Source organism: Chamaea fasciata, unplaced genomic scaffold (genome assembly GCF_029207755.1).
Source record: "Chamaea fasciata isolate MVZ Bird 193981 ecotype frontalis unplaced genomic scaffold, bChaFas1.0.hap1 SCAF_22, whole genome shotgun sequence".
In the NCBI taxonomy this organism is placed as follows: domain Eukaryota; kingdom Metazoa; phylum Chordata; class Aves; order Passeriformes; family Sylviidae; genus Chamaea; species Chamaea fasciata.
This window is the reverse complement of record NW_027094107.1, coordinates 2508805-2527482: the sequence shown is the minus strand read 5'-3', so window position 1 is coordinate 2527482 and position 18678 is coordinate 2508805. Positions and strand designations below refer to the sequence as shown.

The 18678-nt window shown below is 51.2% G+C and overlaps 1 protein-coding gene across 16 annotated transcripts in view; it reads left to right on the top strand.

Moving 5' to 3' along the window:
* Positions 1-18678, top strand: part of ARHGEF9 (Cdc42 guanine nucleotide exchange factor 9) — a 204612-nt gene that overhangs the window by 147362 nt on the left and 38572 nt on the right. For all 16 annotated transcript variants that reach the window (XM_066202557.1, XM_066202559.1, XM_066202556.1 and 13 more), the window contains 4 exons: positions 4084-4275; positions 8675-8854; positions 10851-11083; positions 16017-16146. In XM_066202557.1, the coding sequence (XP_066058654.1) occupies positions 4084-4275; positions 8675-8854; positions 10851-11083; positions 16017-16146 (735 nt within the window). The remainder of the gene's footprint in view (positions 1-4083; positions 4276-8674; positions 8855-10850; positions 11084-16016; positions 16147-18678) is intronic.

The following is an 18678-nucleotide window of genomic DNA, read 5'->3' as shown; positions in this document are numbered from 1 at the left end:
GGGGAAAAGGGCCTTTTTTGTTTGATTATTTTACTTTTATCTGCCTCTGCAAGTCCTTGCATTACGCAAGAGCTGGTCATGACTTCCCAGTTAGGGTTGAATTTTGAAACAGGATTGGGAGCCTCATGATAAGCCTGTTCCTCTCCTCATGGAGGGGCCTTTCAACGGGAAACATCACACAGGACCAGCATTATGCAACTTGGTTTGGTTCTTTTTCTGTAGTTTTCACTGATTTCTTTTCATTAATTCTTGACAATACTTGATTCAATAATGCTTGGAAATGGCTCTCAGGGCTTCGTGGTTTCACTGCTGGGCCTTTTTCATGGCCTTGGGGAAGCCCTCCCAGTCCTGTTTGATTTTACAGCCCCTGATGTTTTGCATTGCAGAGGTGTTTAAAGAGATCCTGGATTTATTATTGTCGGGATGTTGTTTCTCCTTAAAGCCGGTGCCATTGGATGCAGGAATTCAGTGGGGGATCCCAGCACTGTGCTGAACCACAGCCCTGAACTGCTGAGGAGCTCAGGACGGGAGCCTGGAGAGGCTTCTTGGGACCCAAATGAGCAGCAGAGCTGAGAAGCTGCAAGGGAATTCCTGTCCCATCCCTGCTCCCTGGAAATCCCCACAGGGATGGCAGCCATCCATCCTGAGCTGGGAGTGCTGGGGAGGTGGGATGAAACGAGGAGAAAACGAGAGTTTGGAAGTTTCTTTTCTGAAAATGGGGATACTTGCACTGAGAGGGTATTTGTGTCCATTTGGAAAGATGGGGAGCAGACAGACCTTTTGCCAGGAGTGTGATCCCAGCTGTTCCCCACAGGAGGGAGGGAAATTCAGGCATTTCAGGCATTTTTGGGAGCCCCATGTGTGTGGAACAGAGGGATCACCCTGTTGGAGGTGCTGGGCTAAACCGGGAGCGTTTGCAGCTTTGTCCAAATCAGCTCAGTCTGGTATTTCAGAAGGTTTTGGGCAAGGCCAGCATCTCTCCATCGTGGCTGTGCCACCTCACTGTCACCTGCAGCTCCATCAGTGTCGGTGGGGCACAGAGGACCCAGCCTGGGCTGGTGGCACTGGGACAGAGGGCACAGTTAACCCTTGAAGTGCCCAGCGTGGCCCAGCTCCTGCCCAGCCCCAGAGCTGGAGGTGCGAAGGCAACCCCAGCTCTGTCTCCCCAGAGATCTGCTCATGGGTGAGAACAAGACCCTGGTGATGCTTTTCAATCCATATTTTAACGCGTCCAGGAGTTTGTCTGTGATTGTCCCAGGGTTTGGGTGGGGAAACCTCCTCCAGCTGCAGGGGCTGGCTCAAGGACAGTGCCAGAGCTGCCACTGCACCTCAACTTTTGTTAGTCGTGGTCCCAACTCCAAGTGATGCCCTGGAAGAAGGATCCTTGCTGGAATTTCAGAGAGCTTCAGGGGTTTAGATGTAAACAGGGCTGTTTGAACAGTACAAGATTCATCCTTCCAGCAGCAGAGGCTGGAGACCACAGGGTGGAAACACCGTCAGCTTCCTCTGGAGCTGATAAAATTGTTGCATTTGTTTTTAATATAAGGCAGAAGTCATCTAGACTAGAACTGTATTTTTTTTCTCCTTTGGGAACACGGATCCTAGCAGGAAGAAGCAAAAATTTCATTAAGGAAGAAAGCAGGACTCCTGAGATTCGCAGATGAGGAAGGAGGGACTATTCCTGCTGTGCACAAAAGGCAGCCTGAATTTGAGGAATCATGAAAGTTTGCAAGTTTGCTATCTGCCTTGGAGTTTCAAAGCTTTTAGGATTCATGACTCAGGCTTACACACACATGCCTTGTAATGATTAGATCTTTCTGGCTTTTTTTTAAGTGAAAATCAAATTTTTTCTCATGATCACCTGACTCCAGGAGGTAGAGAGCGTATTTAGAAATATGCTCTGCTGCCAAACTGGCAGGAATGTCATCAGACTTGGTAACAAGCTGTTCCAGTTGGGTTTGGGAAGGCTGCAAAATCCCTTTCTGTAGGAGAAGAAAAGCAGGCTGGGAGGTTATTTTAAACTTCAGCCAAGGTTTAATCCCCTCGCTGGTCCTGCTGGATTTTCCACGTCTGTTTGGTTTGGAATGCCAATGAAGCTGTCACCAGGATACCTCCCTTGGAGGACTCCCTGTGCCATTCTGGCCTTCCCAGGACCCATTTTCCCTTCTCAGGGTGTCCCCAGGTTTTCCCAGCACTGAAATTGGTGGCACTGATGTCAGTAGTTGTCCCCCGAGGTCACTAACCCCAACAGGGACATTGCTCAGCAGCAGCACTTCTTTCTTTCTTTATTTTTTATTTATTGTCAGCATAAACCACTGCTCATGTTCATGGGGTGTTGCTCTGCCTCAGTGGACCCCAAAGCTCTTCCAGAGCAGGGTGGGTTTGCTGAAAGAGACACTTTCCTGGCCAGCTTTTGGGTTGTTTTTCTGAACCAGAGACATTTGTTTCGGCGTGCCAGGAGAGGTTTTCCATGCTGGATTCCACTACATGTGGTGGGATTGGATTGCCAGTTCCCTACTTTCCCTCACAGTGACCCAGGGCTCAGCCAGGCCTCCCAATGCTGATGGAAATCCTACAAAGCCCCTTTTTTACCCCTCAGATTCGCAGCATCGTTACCACCCTGCTGAAGAAGAGATGGGTTTGGGGGTTTTGTTTTTTCTTTTTTTTCTTTTTTTTTTTTTTTTTTTTTTGGCCTTTACAACTCCCTGTGGGAGGGCAGAACATTCGTGCCCTGCGAGAGGTGGTTTAGCAGAGCAGCTGTTGATTGGGAAAGCAGGGAAGGAGCAGGGGCAGGTTTGGAGGTTTTCACTTCCTAATTTACAGGAACACTGCCCTTTACAATCTGTGCAAAGCCCAATTTAAACTGGATAATGGGAAAGCAGCAAAAACTATTAACACTGAAAGGAAGCCTGAAGATCAGGTTAATGATGCTCCCTGCTCTCCTTGTACTCTGTGTGGGGACAGTTCCACTGCTCACAGGAAAATGTATTTTTAGGTTTGAAAATCCCCAGGATTTGAGGACTTCAGATGCTGAGGAAGAGAAGTTGCTTCATTTCCATCACAGCTGAGGTGGTCTGTGAAAGACAGGGGTATTTCTGTCAGCTCTAAGCTTTATTTAATGTTTGTTTACAAACTACCCTGAGCCCAATTTGAGTCAATCAGAGTTATTTTAAGCAGGTTTTGTGGGAAAAGGTAACAGAAGGAGCCCTTGATCCGTATGGTGCGTGCAGAGCACAGGCTGGTTCAGACACACAGGAGAGAGTTGGAATTTGCAATTTCTATGGATTTTTTTTTTTAATTTGATATTGGAAGGAAGCCTCAGTGTGCTGCAAACACAGAGATCCTTTTTCACTGCTTTCTATAATCATCAGTGCCCAGTGCACCTGTCCAGGCTGCCCTCAGCCCCCAGGTTTTAGGAGGATTGCTCAGGGGCGTCCATTCCATGTGCTTTGGGGATCCCATGGTTCGGTGATCCCAGTCCTGGGATGCTGAGATGTGGGATTTGCCTGAGCCAGAAAGGCTGTCCCTGTGAGCTGTTGGGGAAAGCTGCTGAGAAATGGAATCATTTCCCTGGCCTGGGAGGTTACAGAGCTCCAGAAACACAGCCCAGAGCTGATGTGCACTTCAGATCTCTGAACCAGCCGCATCTCCACCTCGAATCAGTCCCTGGGGAAAGGCTTATCCCTGCTCCAGAGGATCTTCCCATTCAGAGAACCCCCAGCTGGAGGGGGCAGGGGCTGGGACAGCCGTGCTTGCCACACCAGCAGCTGCAGTTTTCCTCGGGCTGCTCTGTTTCACTCGTGTCCCTCAGTCTGGAGCTCTTGGCAGCGTCCATTCACCCTGTCACAGGATGATTTTACGTTTGGGATCAAAGCAGCCAGGACTGGCAATCCTCTCCGGGATGGGCGGTGTGTGGGGAGAGTCTGGGGCTGCCTGCACCAGTTTGGAGCTGGGCAGCGTGGGCTGGGAGCTCTGTGGGGTGAGGAGGGGAGGATCCGACATCTCCCAGAGCCGTGCAGCCCTGAGCCAGCCCCCTGAGCTGCTGCTGGCAGTAATCCCTTTGCTGTCCCCTCTGTCCTGCAGCTATGGGTGAACCAGGAGGATGGGGTGGAGGAGGGAACCAGCGAGGTGCAGAACGGCCACCTGGACCCCAGCGCCGACTGCCTGTGCCTGGGCAGGACCGTGCAGAACCGCGACCAGATGAGAGCCAACGTCATCAACGAGATCATGAGCACCGAGCGCCACTACATCAAACACCTCAAGGACATCTGTGAGGTACCTGGGGCTGTGTCTGTCTGTCCCCACTGCATCAAACACCTCGGGGACATCTGTGGGGTACCTGGGGCTGTGTCTGTCTGTCCCCACTGCATCAAACACCTCAGGGACATCTGTGGGGTACCTGGGGCTGTGTCTGTCTGTCCCCACTGCATCAAACACCTCGGGGACATCTGTGGGGTACCTGGGGCTGTGTCTGTCTGTCCTCACTGCATCAAACACCTCAGGGACATCTGTGGGGTACCTGGGGCTGTGTCTGTCTGTCCCCACTGCATCAAACACCTCAGGGACATCTGTGGGGTACCTGGCACACCTGCCCATGGCAGGGGCTGGCAAGGGCTGAGCCTGGGTTTGTCCCTGGGTGATGTGGGAACAAGCAGAAGTGTCTGAGGACTGTGTCTAATGGAGGAGCAGCGTCTGTCAATATGTATTGACAGCTCTGAGAATTTCCTGCTGGATCTGATAATTCCTTTAGTTTGTATTAAGCAGAAGTGCAATTTCCTGACCTTTATTCCATGGCTCTTTGACTAAAACATGATGAGGTTGAGATCCTTCAAGCAGTCCTCTTAATTAAAACCCAATGCCATCTACTTTTGAACTTGTGATTGAGGAAATTAGGTTGTAATTAAACCAATCAGTTACCCATGTCATCTGTGCCTTTCATGTCGGGTTCACAATTTTCCCTGGCTCAGGATGGTCCCCGTTTGCTTTTTTATGGCGAGTCTGAGGGCAAAATGTTTCCACCATGGGAAATGATGAAGGGAACCAGCAAGCAATGGAGTTTAGTGACTGACCCCACAAATCCCCAACTTGGTTCTCGTTCATTAGGTTACAATTAACCCCTACAACCCCTGAAGTTCAGGATTAGTGCCCTGAGCTGAGCCCCAAGTGCAGAGCCTGTGGTGCTGGGTGTTTGGGAAGGGGGACGCACGGCTGTGCCACAGAGTTTGGGCACTGTGTGTAGGGATGTCCTTATCACTGAGAGGCAGAAGTTTGTTAGCTCTGAAATCAAAGTCAGGGCATGGCTTTCAGCTCATCCCTCGCAATGTTTAGGATTTAGTGAGCCTGTGCCCAGTCAATGTGGTGAAGCCCCTTGTGAATTGTGCTTAGAGGAATGTCTTCCTCCCTTCATCCTTGCTGCTTGTCTCTCGGCGAGGCAGAGAAGCCATCCAAAAAGCATCCGTGACACTTCTCAAATATGGAAGAGCCTTGGGATTTCAATTTGGAAACAAAGGAGCTTAATTTCAATGTGCTATTTTGGTCAGGGAGCTTTGCATTGGAGAAGGGAAGAACTGCAGGCACTTCTCCACGTACTGTTCCTTTTCCTGCATTTGCACTTTTCTGTTGGAAACGAAATAAACCATTACTTGTATCTCCAGCCATGGCACCGTGTTTCTGCCAGCTGGGATTCTCAGGAGGTGCAGACAGGTTCAGCTGCAGTGGGGGCACCCTCATTTACTGCCCCTAATGATACATCCCAGACAGGAGAGATCCAGAAAGCTCTTCCTTTTCTCTGTGTGATGCAGACTGGGATTGAGGGGATAAACCTCACCTGCAGGTAGAGCACCAGGAAATGATTCAGCTAAGCAGGGAGGAGGGCCGAGATGGGCATTCTCATCTGTGGAATGATGGGCTGTGCCTGGCTGGAGAGAGGCTCATTATGCTCAGTGAGATCACAGCGATGCCTTTGCCTGGGGAGGAGAGCTCCGACAGCCGGGCACTGACACAGCGGGGCTGGACTGGGAGAGCTGGGCTGGACTGGGAGAGCTGGGCTGGACTGGGAGAGCTGGGGCTGGACTGCTGGAAGGAAAGGAAGGAAAGGAAGGAAAGGAAGGAAAGGAAGGAAGGAAGGAAGGAAGGAAAGGAAGGAAAGGAAGGAAAGGAAGGAAGGAAGGAAGGAAGGAAGGAAGGAAGGAAGGAAGGAAGGAAGGAAGGAAGGAAGGAAGGAAGGAAGGAAGGAAGGAAGGAAGGAAGGAAGGAAGGAAGGAAGGAAGGAAGGGGGAGGGAGGGAGGGAGGGAGGGAGGGAGGGAGGGAGGGAGGGAGGGAGGGAGGGAGGGAGGGATGGGTGGATGGGTGGATGGAGGGATGGATGGATGGATGGATGGATGGATGGATGGATGGGTTCATGGGTGGATGAGTGGATGGATGGGTGGATGGGTGGATGGGTGGATGGAGGGAGGGATGGATGGATGGATGGATGGATGGATGGATGGATGGATGGATGGATGGGTTCATGGGTGGATGAGTGGATGGATGGGTGGATGAGTGGATGGATGGGTGGATGGGTGGATGGGTGGATGGATGGATGGATGGATGGATGGATGGATGGATGGATGGATGGATGGGTTCATGGGTGGATGAGTGGATGGATGGGTGGATGAGTGGATGGATGGGTGGATGGGTGGATGGGTGGATGGATGGATGGATGGATGGATGGATGAATGGATGGATGGATGGATGGGTTCATGGGTGGATGAGTGGATGGATGGGTGGATGAGTGGATGGATGGGTGGATGGGTGGATGGGTGGATGGATGGATGGATGGATGGATGGATGGATGGATGGACTGACCACCTCTCCTGGCTGTCTCTAAACCTGCTGTGGGGTGAAGAAAACTTAGCTCTTAACCTCCTGCAAAGCCTGCCCAACTTTGGCCTGTACTTCAGGGACTACATGGAAAAGTACTTCAAAGACAGACAGTTTGGCAGCTATTTTTAGGTGTTCATTGAGCAAAACACTCTCCAGCATCTGCTCATCAGTCAGCTATCCCTTCTCTGAGCAAACCTGACGGGATGAGCAGAAGGAAGATGACACTGTTTTATGTAACAGAAGTAAATTTACTGGAAAAACTCTGCAGCAACCTCCTCTGCTGTGTGTTAGGGAAGAATCTTCAGTCTCCTTTTCCTGGCTTGTGCTGGAAACCTCCTTCAAACGCACAGAGAGGACGAGGCTTGGGAACTCCTCGCATTCCTTTATTCTCCCTGTGCCTTCAGAGGTGCCTGCACAGAACTGTGCTGCTTCAGCTCCTCCAGACACGTGATTCCAGAGAAATGATGAAGCAGCACAGGGAGGGTGGGAATAGTGAGGACGGGAATTGCAGACAATGGCAACCCCGGGGCTGGGAGCTGTTCCTGTGTTTGGGAAGGGGGGGATGGCACGGAGCAGAGTGAGGGGACACTGCCCCACGGGCACAGGGAGGGCTTTTTCCTGGCTTTTTCCTTGGGTTTTTTTCCAGGCTGTTCTGAGATCAGCAGGTAAAGAGGAAAATCTGCATGGAGAGATGCTCTGTGTCATTTCCCCCCAGTCTGGATTTTGGTTTGCCTTGTGACCGTCCCGCAGCGTGGGAAGCAGTCTGCTCCCATTCCTTGTGGCCTTGGAAAATGAGAGAGGGAAACCCAGGGAAATGAGTCATCAAGGAGCTCCTGGGGGAAGAGAGACCTAGATTAGAAAGTGTAGAAGGTGTTCCATAACCCAAACTTCTCAGCTGAAAAAGCCAGGAAATTCAGGGTGATGGCATCCTCGGGGCTGAGCTGGACGTGGCAGAGGTTGGGCCCGGGCCAGGTCGGCCAAAGTTGCATTTCTCATTCACGTTTGAAGTTCTCCCTGGCAGGAACCACATGGTGAGGCTGAAGGACAGTTCATTGCAGGGTTCCAATGTTCATTGTGGCCCAGCAGCTGCATGTCACCAGCTGGCAGCGTGGCTGTGTGACTAAGCATCCCGAGTTCCCAAATTTAGCCATTCCACTGGAGCTGCTGGCGTTTTCTTCCCTTCATTTTTTCCCCCTTCCTATATAATAAAGACAAGCAAAGTAAGCAAAGTCGTCTCCTGCTGACCCCTGTGCTGTTTCTTTCCGGTCGGGACGCTGCAGAACGGACCAGGCCAATTGCAGCATCTGAGATTTGGCCTTGCAAAGTTTCTAGTCTGAATCATTCTGGTTAGACTTGATGATCTTAAAGGTCTTTTCCAATGTTAACAATTCTGTGGTTCGGTGAGGATCATCAGGATCATCCTGATAGGTGAAGTGTGGGAGGATGAGGGGATTTGCTCAGAACCTTCCCACCCTCCAGCACATCAGCTGCAGACTTGTTGGGGGTGCACTCAATCCCCTCATCCAGGTTGTTGATAAAGAACTTGGTGATGGTATTAAACAGCTTCCTGTCCTTATTACTGGGCTGAAGGGAGAAATCAGAGCAGGCTCAAAGAACCCCTCAGAGCTTTCTGTGGGAGCTGTGCCACTGGAAGGATGTGGAAGCAGCAGTGCTTGCAGGAGACCTGGCTGTGAGGAGTTGGAGGCGGTGGGGTTTGCAGGACCAGGCACCCAGCACTGAACACTCCTCCCTGGGGCTCTCCCCTGGGTTTTGCTGCTCTCTACAAATCCTTCTTTCTTACTCTCACAGGGTTACTTAAAGCAGTGCCGGAAGAGGAGGGACATGTTCAGTGATGAGCAGCTGAAAATCATCTTTGGGAACATTGAAGACATCTACAGATTTCAGATGGGGTTTGTGCGGGACCTGGAGAAGCAGTACAACAACGAGGACCCCCATCTCAGTGAGATTGGGCCCTGCTTCCTGGAACACGTGAGTTCACTGGGCATTGGCCCCTGGAGCTGGGCTGGGGAGGGAGGAGAAGAACTCACAAGGCAGGAACCTCTTCTAGTAACATACCAGGGACTGCTCCATGTGGTTCTCCATGTGCTTTGTGAGATCCAGAGGAGGGAGAGCTTGGATATGCAATTGGATAATCCCCAGTACATCTGAATCACATGGATGAGAACATACCGGAGGATTTTGCCATCCTACTGTTCCATAAACCACCTCCTGCAGGAGCTGATAAATTGGCCAATGTTGTAAATATGTCAGGAAATGTCAAACAAATGCCAGCCCTGGAGCTGGAGGCTTTCCTGGAAGGAGAGGGGAGCAGGGTATCAGAGCTCACAGGTGCTGCGGCTCCTGTGCTGTGCCAGGGCAACAGTTCATTGCTTATCAGGGAAACTCCTGATAAATGTTCCTGAAACTTCAGCAGGACACCCCTAAAGAGTTTCACAGCATCTTTTAAACATGCCTGGGTCTCTTGCTGAGGTTTTCTCTGAGAAGGTGCATGAGGTGTTAACATGGCTGGTTCTTATCAGGGCCTGCAAAAAGCAGCGTCACCTTCCACCTCTGTGCTGGGAAGATGTACAAAATCTTGGTGAGAATCAGCAGCTCAAATGTCATGACTTGAGGCTGTGCTGTCAATTCATTGATAGTGACAATAGCAAGAATTGCTGCTGCGGTTCGGAGGAAGATCTGACACTTGCCTGTCACCAGACAGGGGCTGAGAGCTGGCTGATAAACTCCTGATAAATTATCCCTGCTCAGCCATTTGGGAAACCGAGGGGTGAGGATGTTAAGATCCTGTTTAGGGATCTCCAAAGCATCTTGTTCCTCATTTTCTTCAGGAAGAGAGAGCTGTCAGTGTGTGGCTGTGTTGGCTGTGGGGATGGGAAGGACACTGGATCCCTGTTCCCAGAGGAGCAGCTTGTTTGGACCCTCAGGGACTGGGAAGTGATTGCTTGGCTGAATAGCATCTGTCCTTTCTTTGGAAGGCATTGGCCACAGCTCGGTGGAACTGGCTGGTTTGCAACACCTGACTTTTACCTGGGCTGTCTCAGAGTTGATTTGTGGTGCTGGGCTGTGTCCCTCTCCTTCCCAGTGAAACCTTTCTCTGCCTTTTCCTCACCATGTCTGCATGGCCCAGATGAATCAAACCCAAGTTAAAGGTGACAGTCCGTGGTCAGTGAAGGCAGAAAAAGGACATTGCAACAAAATAGACACCAGAAAAGTTGTCAGGCCAATCCAAAAGGTGGAGGGGCACATGTGTGAGTGGGTTTTTTGTTTATGTTTAGTGTTTTCTGGGGCTCTGATCCTGGGGAAATCCACGCAGTGCCTTGGGCTCCCTGTTGGTAAAGGGAATTTCAAACATACCCAGCCCCCAAACACTTGCCAGGTGCTTCAGGATCTTTCAGGGAAAGAGCTCTAGAAATAACAAGGTTGTCCTCTTGTCTTACCAGAAGCCAGAGCTCTGCTGGTTTGTGCCTTTTAAACCCTCCCTGCACAATCTGAAGCTGAAAACAAGCACAGCTCAGTTCAGGGCTCACATTAACACGCCTGTGCCTGCACAGACCTTGGCCTTGTCAGAGTGCAGGTCCCTCTCTGCTGTCCCTCCTTTCCCAGCACCTCTTCCCAACAGGAGAAGCACTGTAGGATCTGTCCTTCCTCCTGCTTGGGCTGTGCTTTCTTAGAACTCCAGCCTGCTTTGGGTTGGAAGGGTTGGGTTGGGTTGGGAAGATCATTTTATTCCAGATCCTGCTGTGGGCAGGATACCTTCCTAGACTGGGATGCTCCAAGCTCATCCTCAAACACTTCCAGGGATGGGGCAGCCACAGCTTCTCCGGGAATTCCATCCCAGGGCCTTGCCACCCTCCCAGCAGGAATTTCTCCCGATCTCCCACCGAACGCTGCCCTTCCCAGCCCTGGTGTGGCGTTGCTCAGCCGGGTGTGTGCCTGACCTGTGCTCCTCACTCTGCCTCCACAGCAAGACGGCTTCTGGATCTATTCCGAGTACTGTAACAACCACCTGGACGCGTGCATGGAGCTCTCCAAGCTGATGAAGGACAGCAGGTACCAGCACTTCTTCGAGGCGTGCCGCCTGCTGCAGCAGATGATCGACATCGCCATCGACGGCTTCCTGCTCACCCCCGTGCAGAAGATCTGCAAGTACCCCCTGCAGCTGGCTGAGCTGCTCAAGTACACGGCCCAGGAGCACAGGTAACCCAGCAGCACGGGCGCCAGGGCTGCTCCCAGCAGGGCCTGGGGGCCTGGGGCTTTCTGTCCAGGGCTGCTTCCCAACAGGGCCTGGGGCTTTCTGTCCAGGGCTGCTTCCCAACAGGACCTGGGGCTTTCTGTCCAGGGCTCCTTCCCAACAGGACCTGGGGCTTTCTGTCCAGGACTCCTTCCCAACAGGACCTGGGGCTTTCTGTCCACTGCTCCTTTCCAGCAGGACCTGGGGCTTTCTGTCCACTGCTCCTTCCCAACAGGACCTGGGGCTTTCTGTCCACTGCTCCTTTCCAGCAGGACCTGGGGCTTTCTGTCCCCTGCTCCTTCCCAACAGGACCTGGGGCTTTCTTTCCAGGACTCCTTCCCAACAGCACCTGGGGCTTTCTGTCCACTGCTCCTTCCCAACAGGACCTGGGGCTTTCTGTCCAGGGCTCCTTCCCAACAGGACCTGGGGCTTTCTGTCCAAGGCTTCTTCCCAGCAGGACCTGGGGCTTTCTGTCCAGGACTCCTTCCCAACAGGACCTGGGGCTTTCTGTCCACTGCTCCTTCCCAACAGGACCTGGGGCTTTCTGTCCACTGCTCCTTCCCAACAGGACCTGGGGCTTTCTGTCCACTGCTCCTTCCCAACAGGACCTGGAGCTTTCTGTCCACTGCTCCTTCCCAACAGGACCTGGGGCTTTCTGTCCACTGCTCCTTCCCAACAGGACCTGGGGCTTTCTGTCCACTGCTCCTTCCCAACAGGACCTGGGTCTTTCTGTCCAGGGCTCCTTCCCAACAGGACCTGGGACTTTCTGTCCACTGCTCCTTCCCAACAGGACCTGGGGCTTTCTGTCCACTGCTCCTTCCCAACAGGACCTGGGGCTTTCTGTCCACTGCTCCTTCCCAACAGGACCTGGGGCTTTCTGTCCACTGCTCCTTCCCAACAGGACCTGGGGCTTTCTGTCCACTGCTCCTTCCCAACAGGACCTGGGGCTTTCTGTCCACTGCTCCTTCCCAACAGGACCTGGGGCTTTCTGTCCACTGCTCCTTCCCAACAGGACCTGGGGCTTTCTGTCCACTGCTCCTTCCCAACAGGACCTGGGGCTTTCTGTCCAGGGCTCCTTCCCAACAGGACCTGGGGCTTTCTGTCCAGTGCTTCTTCCCAACAGGACCTGGGGCTTTCTGTCCAGGGCTCCTTCCCAACAGGACCTGGGGCTTTCTGTCCACTGCTCCTTCCCAACAGGACCTGGGCCTTTCTGTCCAGGGCTCCTTCCCAACAGGACCTGGGGCTTTCTGTCCACGGCTCCTTCCCAACAGGACCTGGGGCTTTCTGTCCAGTGCTTCTTCCCAGGCGGAGCTTGGGGTTTTCTCTCCAGTGCTCCTTCCCACCCAGGGGTTGGTGTTTTCTGTCCAGTGCTGCTTCCCACACAGGCGTTAGGGTTTTCTGTCCAGCTCTTGTCGCTGTGCCATCCTGTATCAATGGGAGCAGGACAAAGGGTCAGCAGACAGTTCAGTCTTCTCGAAGCAGCAATTCTCGATGGAGACACACTCAGCTGTGTCCTAATCAGACATGTGAACTAATTACCCTTGGATGTACTTTCTGATGCTACCAGTTACACTGGAAAAATTACTGATTAGCATCCAGTGGTCTGAGAGGCTCCTTCCGTGCTCCTGGGGAGAACCTGGGCACACAGTGAGTACAGGGCCAGGATCTGCAGCTGGAGCCTGATGGGGGAGAGCTCCAAACCTGCTCAGCTTTTCAGCCCAGTCCTATCTCTGGTTTTGCCATGGGGTTTAGGTTCAGAGGAGCACCTGCAGTTTGATTGCTTCCCAAAATTTCCAGGATCTCTTTTGCTGCTGCTGAGGACAATCAGCCTGGCTGCCTGACAGTGTGAATCAGCAGTCAGGCTGTGATACCACTTGGGATTTGCTCCTGTGAAAATAAGGTGAAAGAAAAATCAGGCCCTGTAAGAGCAGATTTGCTCCTGCCCTGCCAATTTTCTTTCCTTTTCCAAAACCCATTTAAAAGCAAGTGAGAACAGAAAAGACCGGAGATGTTTCAAAAACTTCTGCAAGTGTTTGATGGCATGTTTTTCCCAAGCCCAGCTCTAGAAGAGCAGAAGTGTGATGTGAGCAGAGGTGCATTGATTTGCTTGGACCTGACTCCCAAGTCTGAGTAGCCAAATGCCCCAGATCACCAGTTTGGACAAGCCTTTGGCTTCAGATCCAATCCCTGCTTTTCCAAAGACCAAATCAAACTTGGAATGGACTCATGGGAGCTTTGGGGCATCAGAAAGCAGCTCTGGGATCCCACAGGTTGTGGGTTTTCCCACATGAGAACCCACAGCACTGCCTGGGAGCTCAGATGTGGCTTTCCCAGCAGGAGGGTGTTTAAAATGACCCTCTGTGAGTTATTTTGGAGCCACAGCAAAGAGGATGTGGGCAGCGTGATAACACCAGGGTTGGATTATTTTGGAAGCACATTCCTGTTCCCTTTGGGATGTTTTAAACTCACCATGTTGTTAAGTAATCACACAGAGTCATGTTCTCAGGAGCCTTGGGAGCTCTCCTGGGGTTCAGCAGCAGTTGGGTGACTCAGCCTGAGAGCTCGGTGTCCCTGGATTGCCATGGACACTGTGTTTCTCTGGTTTCTCCATGCTCTGGGAAGGGAAGGCAGGGTGAGCTTTACTCACCTTGCATTAGGAGGAGTAACCCCTGAAGCTGTGACAGCACAGGAGGAAACCTGTGGCTGCACAGAGCCAGTGCCAAATCCCAGCCCTGGAGTGAGGCAAAACATGGTGAAACACAGAGAAAGCGGGGATGTGAGCTTCATCTAGCAGAGGAACATGATCCTCTTCTCTTCCTTCCTTTTCGCTACCACCACACCTGCAGAGCTGTGGATTTCCCCTGCACCAGTTCAGGACAACGCTGAAATCAGACCACACTCCCCAGACATGGCAGTGTGACGCTTGGCAAGGATGTAGACTTGGATTCTGATGGAGCACTGGGAAGTGGCCACTGCAGCCCCAATAGAATTGACAAACCATTTATTTACCTTCATCTCATGGTTAATGGGATCCTATTATTGCCTCATGGCCAAATGCTCTGCTTCTGTTGTTTTTTTTTTATTCTAAGTTTTTGCCAGCTCTGCCACAGACATGGGCCGGGAGCCCAAAAAGTTCAGTCCCGAGTCTTTTCTTCATTACAGCGTGACAGGAAAACACTGCTGGGGTTCTCTCACTGGAATTAGGGAATTAGCATTCCCAAGATAAAAGGCTGGCACCGTCCCACTCTGCATGGAGGCAGGATGGGGGAAGAGCTCAGAGCCTGCCTCCCTCCAACTGCTGCCTGTTTGCAGCCTGCTTCATTTGAATTTTTCACAAAGCCACATCTGTTCACCTCCTAAAGATCTATTCCAGCTTAATATGAATTAAATATAGGAAGGTCATAAGTGCAGCTTGCTGGGATGCTGAGCATTCCCAGAGCAGAAGGGAGCTGCAGTTGGGAATGTAGGAACACGAGACTCTGCCAGGGAATGCCCTCCCTTCTGAGCATGAGCATCACTGCTGGGAGAGCATCAGTGACTGTCTGTGAACCCTGCACCTCTCCCTGCCTTTCCAGAACCTTCCTGGTCATAGGGACTTCCCTGTTTCCCTAAAGAACTCATGGATGTTCTCCAGACCACCCTGATGTCCCCCTGGCACAGCTCCTTTCCTGCCTTACACAACCAATCTCCCTTCACACAGATGCTCACACAAAGGGAGGTACAAAAGTTGTTCATTGTGTAGCACCATCCCTTCCATCCCTGCAAGTGTCCAAGGCCAGGTTGGACAGGGCTTGGAGCAGCCTGGAATAGTGGAAAATGTCCCTGCCCATGGCAGGGGGTGGAGCTGGATGGACTTTAAGGTCCTTTCCCACCCAGACCTCTCTGTGATGGATATATCAGGCAGCCCATCCTCTATTTTCCTTTATTTTGCTGAAGGCCTAGTCCTGCTCTCCTGGAATTTGTGGGATTATTTTTAACCACACCTAGAATTTTGACATAAGAATTAAAGAAAAAATGAAAACTCAGCTCGAGATTTCATCCGAGCAAGGATGTCAAAAGAGCAAATAATATTTTTTGTGCATCACAGCGTGTTTGTTTCTCAGTATTTATCCTGTTGGGAGCACTGGGAGAGGGGATCTAATTCCCAGCATTCACCCCTCTTTTAGCTGTCACCAGCACAATGCTTAGCAATAATCAATAAAGCCATTCCCCCTGCAGCTGCCCAAGATGGCAGTTTTTCTCATTAGTCAGCAATCAATAGCAGCCCTTAAGTTAATAATACATTGTGGTGGTGGTGTGGCAGCTGGCCTTGCCTGTCTTCCCAATGGAAATGAACATTACAGCTCCTTGGAATGGGAAAGCAGGCACAGGGCAGGAATCAATGGCATTGATTTTCAGCATCACTTTTTGAAAAGACTGATCATCATCCTCAGTAGCCCTGGCAGGAGCCTGTTCTCACTCTGTGTTACTGCACTCATAGGACCACGCAGGGGGGAAAAATTTGATTTGCTGACCCGAATCTGCAGTGAGAGTGAATTCCATGGGGTGACTGCGCTGGGAGTGGCTTGGAAGGTGCTCTGGTCTTTGAATGAACCCTTCTCTAAACGTTCATTTTAAAACCAGAAAAATCTGGGCCCAAACACAGAGGCTGTAAGAGTGTTCAGGATGCTCTCCAGCTGGGCCCCTTGAGGCTGGAACGGGCTGGCCTTTAGTGCTGTGTTGGCAGAGGCCAGACTGGGCTCCCCATTCCAGTTTCCGTCGAGCTGCTCTGTTGTGACGCTCCAGATGGAAAAATCCCATCAGAGCACTGAGGGTCACCCCTTCCCTTGGGCTGGTGAGGCTGTGACAGCCTCCTGGGCACGTCCTGCTGCCTCTGACAGCCTTTCCCTCTGTGCCCAGTGACTACAGGTACGTGGCTGCTGCCCTGGCCGTGATGAGGAACGTGACCCTCCAGATCAACGAGCGCAAGCGGAGGCTGGAGAACATCGACAAGATAGCTCAGTGGCAGGCCTCCGTCCTGGACTGGGAGGTACAGTAAACCTGGGCTGGGAACCTGGCAAGGGCACGTTCCAGGCTGTTCTTGAGTGATCTTAGACCCTGGAGTTCATTTCCCACAGCTTGGGATGAAGCCTGGGGTGGAGAAGGCACAATTGTGACTTCACGGTGGTGCTTGAACGTTAATGGTGACTTAGAGAAAATCCAGGGTCCAGTTCCAATTTCATCACCTGCAGTGACTTTTGTGATTGCAGTGCTGGTGGTAGGTGAGACTTGCAGCAAACTCTGTGTGCATTCTGCCTCTGCGCTGTGTCACTGGGGAGGATGAAGGGAAAGACGTTAAGAAAACGAAGAAAATGCTTGTGGTGGTTGTTTCATGACTGGAAGCCAAACTGTTAAACTGGAGTTAGAGATGCTATTTGCATTTTATAAATGACATCCCACTTAAAGATATTTCTGAACCAGCCCTGTGTGTAGTGATGGTGTAATTAAGGAGCTGAGAGGCACAGGGAAGGCAGAGTCAGCAGAAGGATTCCTCACCAGCAGGCCTTCAGTCTCCACATTTGTGCCATGTGTTTGGAAGAAAAGCCATACTAAAATTATGTTCTCCTTTTCTTTTTGTCCCTGATTTTTTAAAATCATTGTATGGAAGTAATCCATAAATAGGGTTTTGCAGCAGATTGAGGACAAACGGTTTTGTAAATCCTCTCGCTGTTGTCATCAGCCCATGTGTTCAGCAAGGAGATAATCAGAGTGATGGAGCAGCCTTTCTGCTTCCTCACTTGTGAAGTCTGAAATAACTCCACATTCCAGTCATTGGGATCATACTGTGTAAATGGGTGTATGAGAAAGAGGCGTTAATCCTTTAATTATTTTATTTCTGATCTGTGGAGGCTGGGAGGAGAGGGAGAGAAATACAGGTGCATCACCTGTGTCCTCCTTGGCTGGATTAGTTTCGTTGCAGTGATGGAGGTTGGGTTTAACCCTGGATCTGGTGATAAAACACACAATAAAACACATAAATGCAGCAATCAGAGCTGGGATTGTGGCTGGCTGGGAGAGCAGGGAGCACAGACGATGTGTCTGATTGTTTCACTGCTCGGGAACATCTCTCACTGTCACACAGACTCATTTCCAGAATGAGGAAAGTGCTCTGCGGGAGGCACAGGACCATCAGCTCCACGCTCAGCCCTGGAGTGTGCCGTGGGATGAGCTAATGGGGGTCATTTGTGAGGAGCTCTGAGACTCTGGCTGTAAATAAATCTTGACTAAGGACAGATCCATTCCAAGCCAGTGAATATTCATGTGTGAGAGGGAAGCCAAGGTGACCTCCACACAGGATCTATGGAATAGCAGTTCCTTTTTCTCTTCCATTAGCTCAGTTGATAATTCATTTTTATTTAGCCCTATCCTTGATAATCCATTTCTGCTTTGCAGTACCCATTCTTTATCTCCATCCTATCCTCAGGAACTTGCCAAATTATTCTTCCAGGCTTTTTTCAGCTATTCCAGATTTTGAGCACATTATTGCAGCAACATCCTTCAGTTTCTCATAACATCGCAAAGCCTGCTGTTGGTACACTCAGAAATCCGATGGGAACACAGCCCCTGGTCAAAGGAAAACACCCTCCTTGCCCTGTTTATTCTGCATTTCGGATCGACAAGAGTCACAGAGTTTTGATGAGAAAGTGGAGGATGAGAGCTGGACCCACAGAGGATTTCAGGGCTTGATTCTTTCCTCTAAAGCAGTTCTGAATCATCAGATGCAGCCCCCACTCCACAGCTGTCCATGGAACAGCCAGAAGGATGCACAGAAACTCAAAATACCCAGAAGTGAGCCACAGTGTAATGCAGGAAGAGAGTGGGAGAAATGAAAAGATTGAATCTTAGGGAAGTGCTTGGATGTGCTGAGATGTGTGCAGGTGTTCCTGTGGCACTGCAGACCCCAAATCCCACTCGGTGGCTGCGGGAATGTCCCCAGGACATGGAGCACTGGGCTCTGAGCCCCTGAGGGCTCCGAGCTTTGTGTCCTGTGCAGTTTTGGGGTACAGGAGGGACCTCCCGGTGTGTGTCCCCAGCTTCTCCAGGTTGTGGGGAAGGGACATTTCTGGTTTGAGGAGAAGACCACAAGTCCCAGTTGGTGTTTGCTGTCCCTACTGTGCTGCTACAAGGCCTGTGCAGTCTGTGGGAAGTTCCCTGAGCAGAGAGAGGAACCCAGAGCTGTAATTCCCCGCCTTCCTGGCTGCAGGGCACAGGCACAGCACTCCTGACACCCCCTGAAAACAGCGCTGACCACAAGAAACAGGAACCAGGCGTGAAAAATTTCCAGTTCAGTCTTCTTTCCAGCAGAAATCCAGGCAGGGCTCAAGCCAGAGCTAATCCCAAATTCCCACCGCGTTTGCACTTCGTGAACGATTTCAGTGGCTGAATGTTTCAGCACATGGGAATATTTCATTTGGAGGAATGTCTGTTTTTTCCTCAGCATCTTGAGACTGATGATGCTGATTTTCTGCTCTGAAGTTGCGTTTTTTTTGTTTCTAAATTTACCCATGTTTTGTGAGGAGAT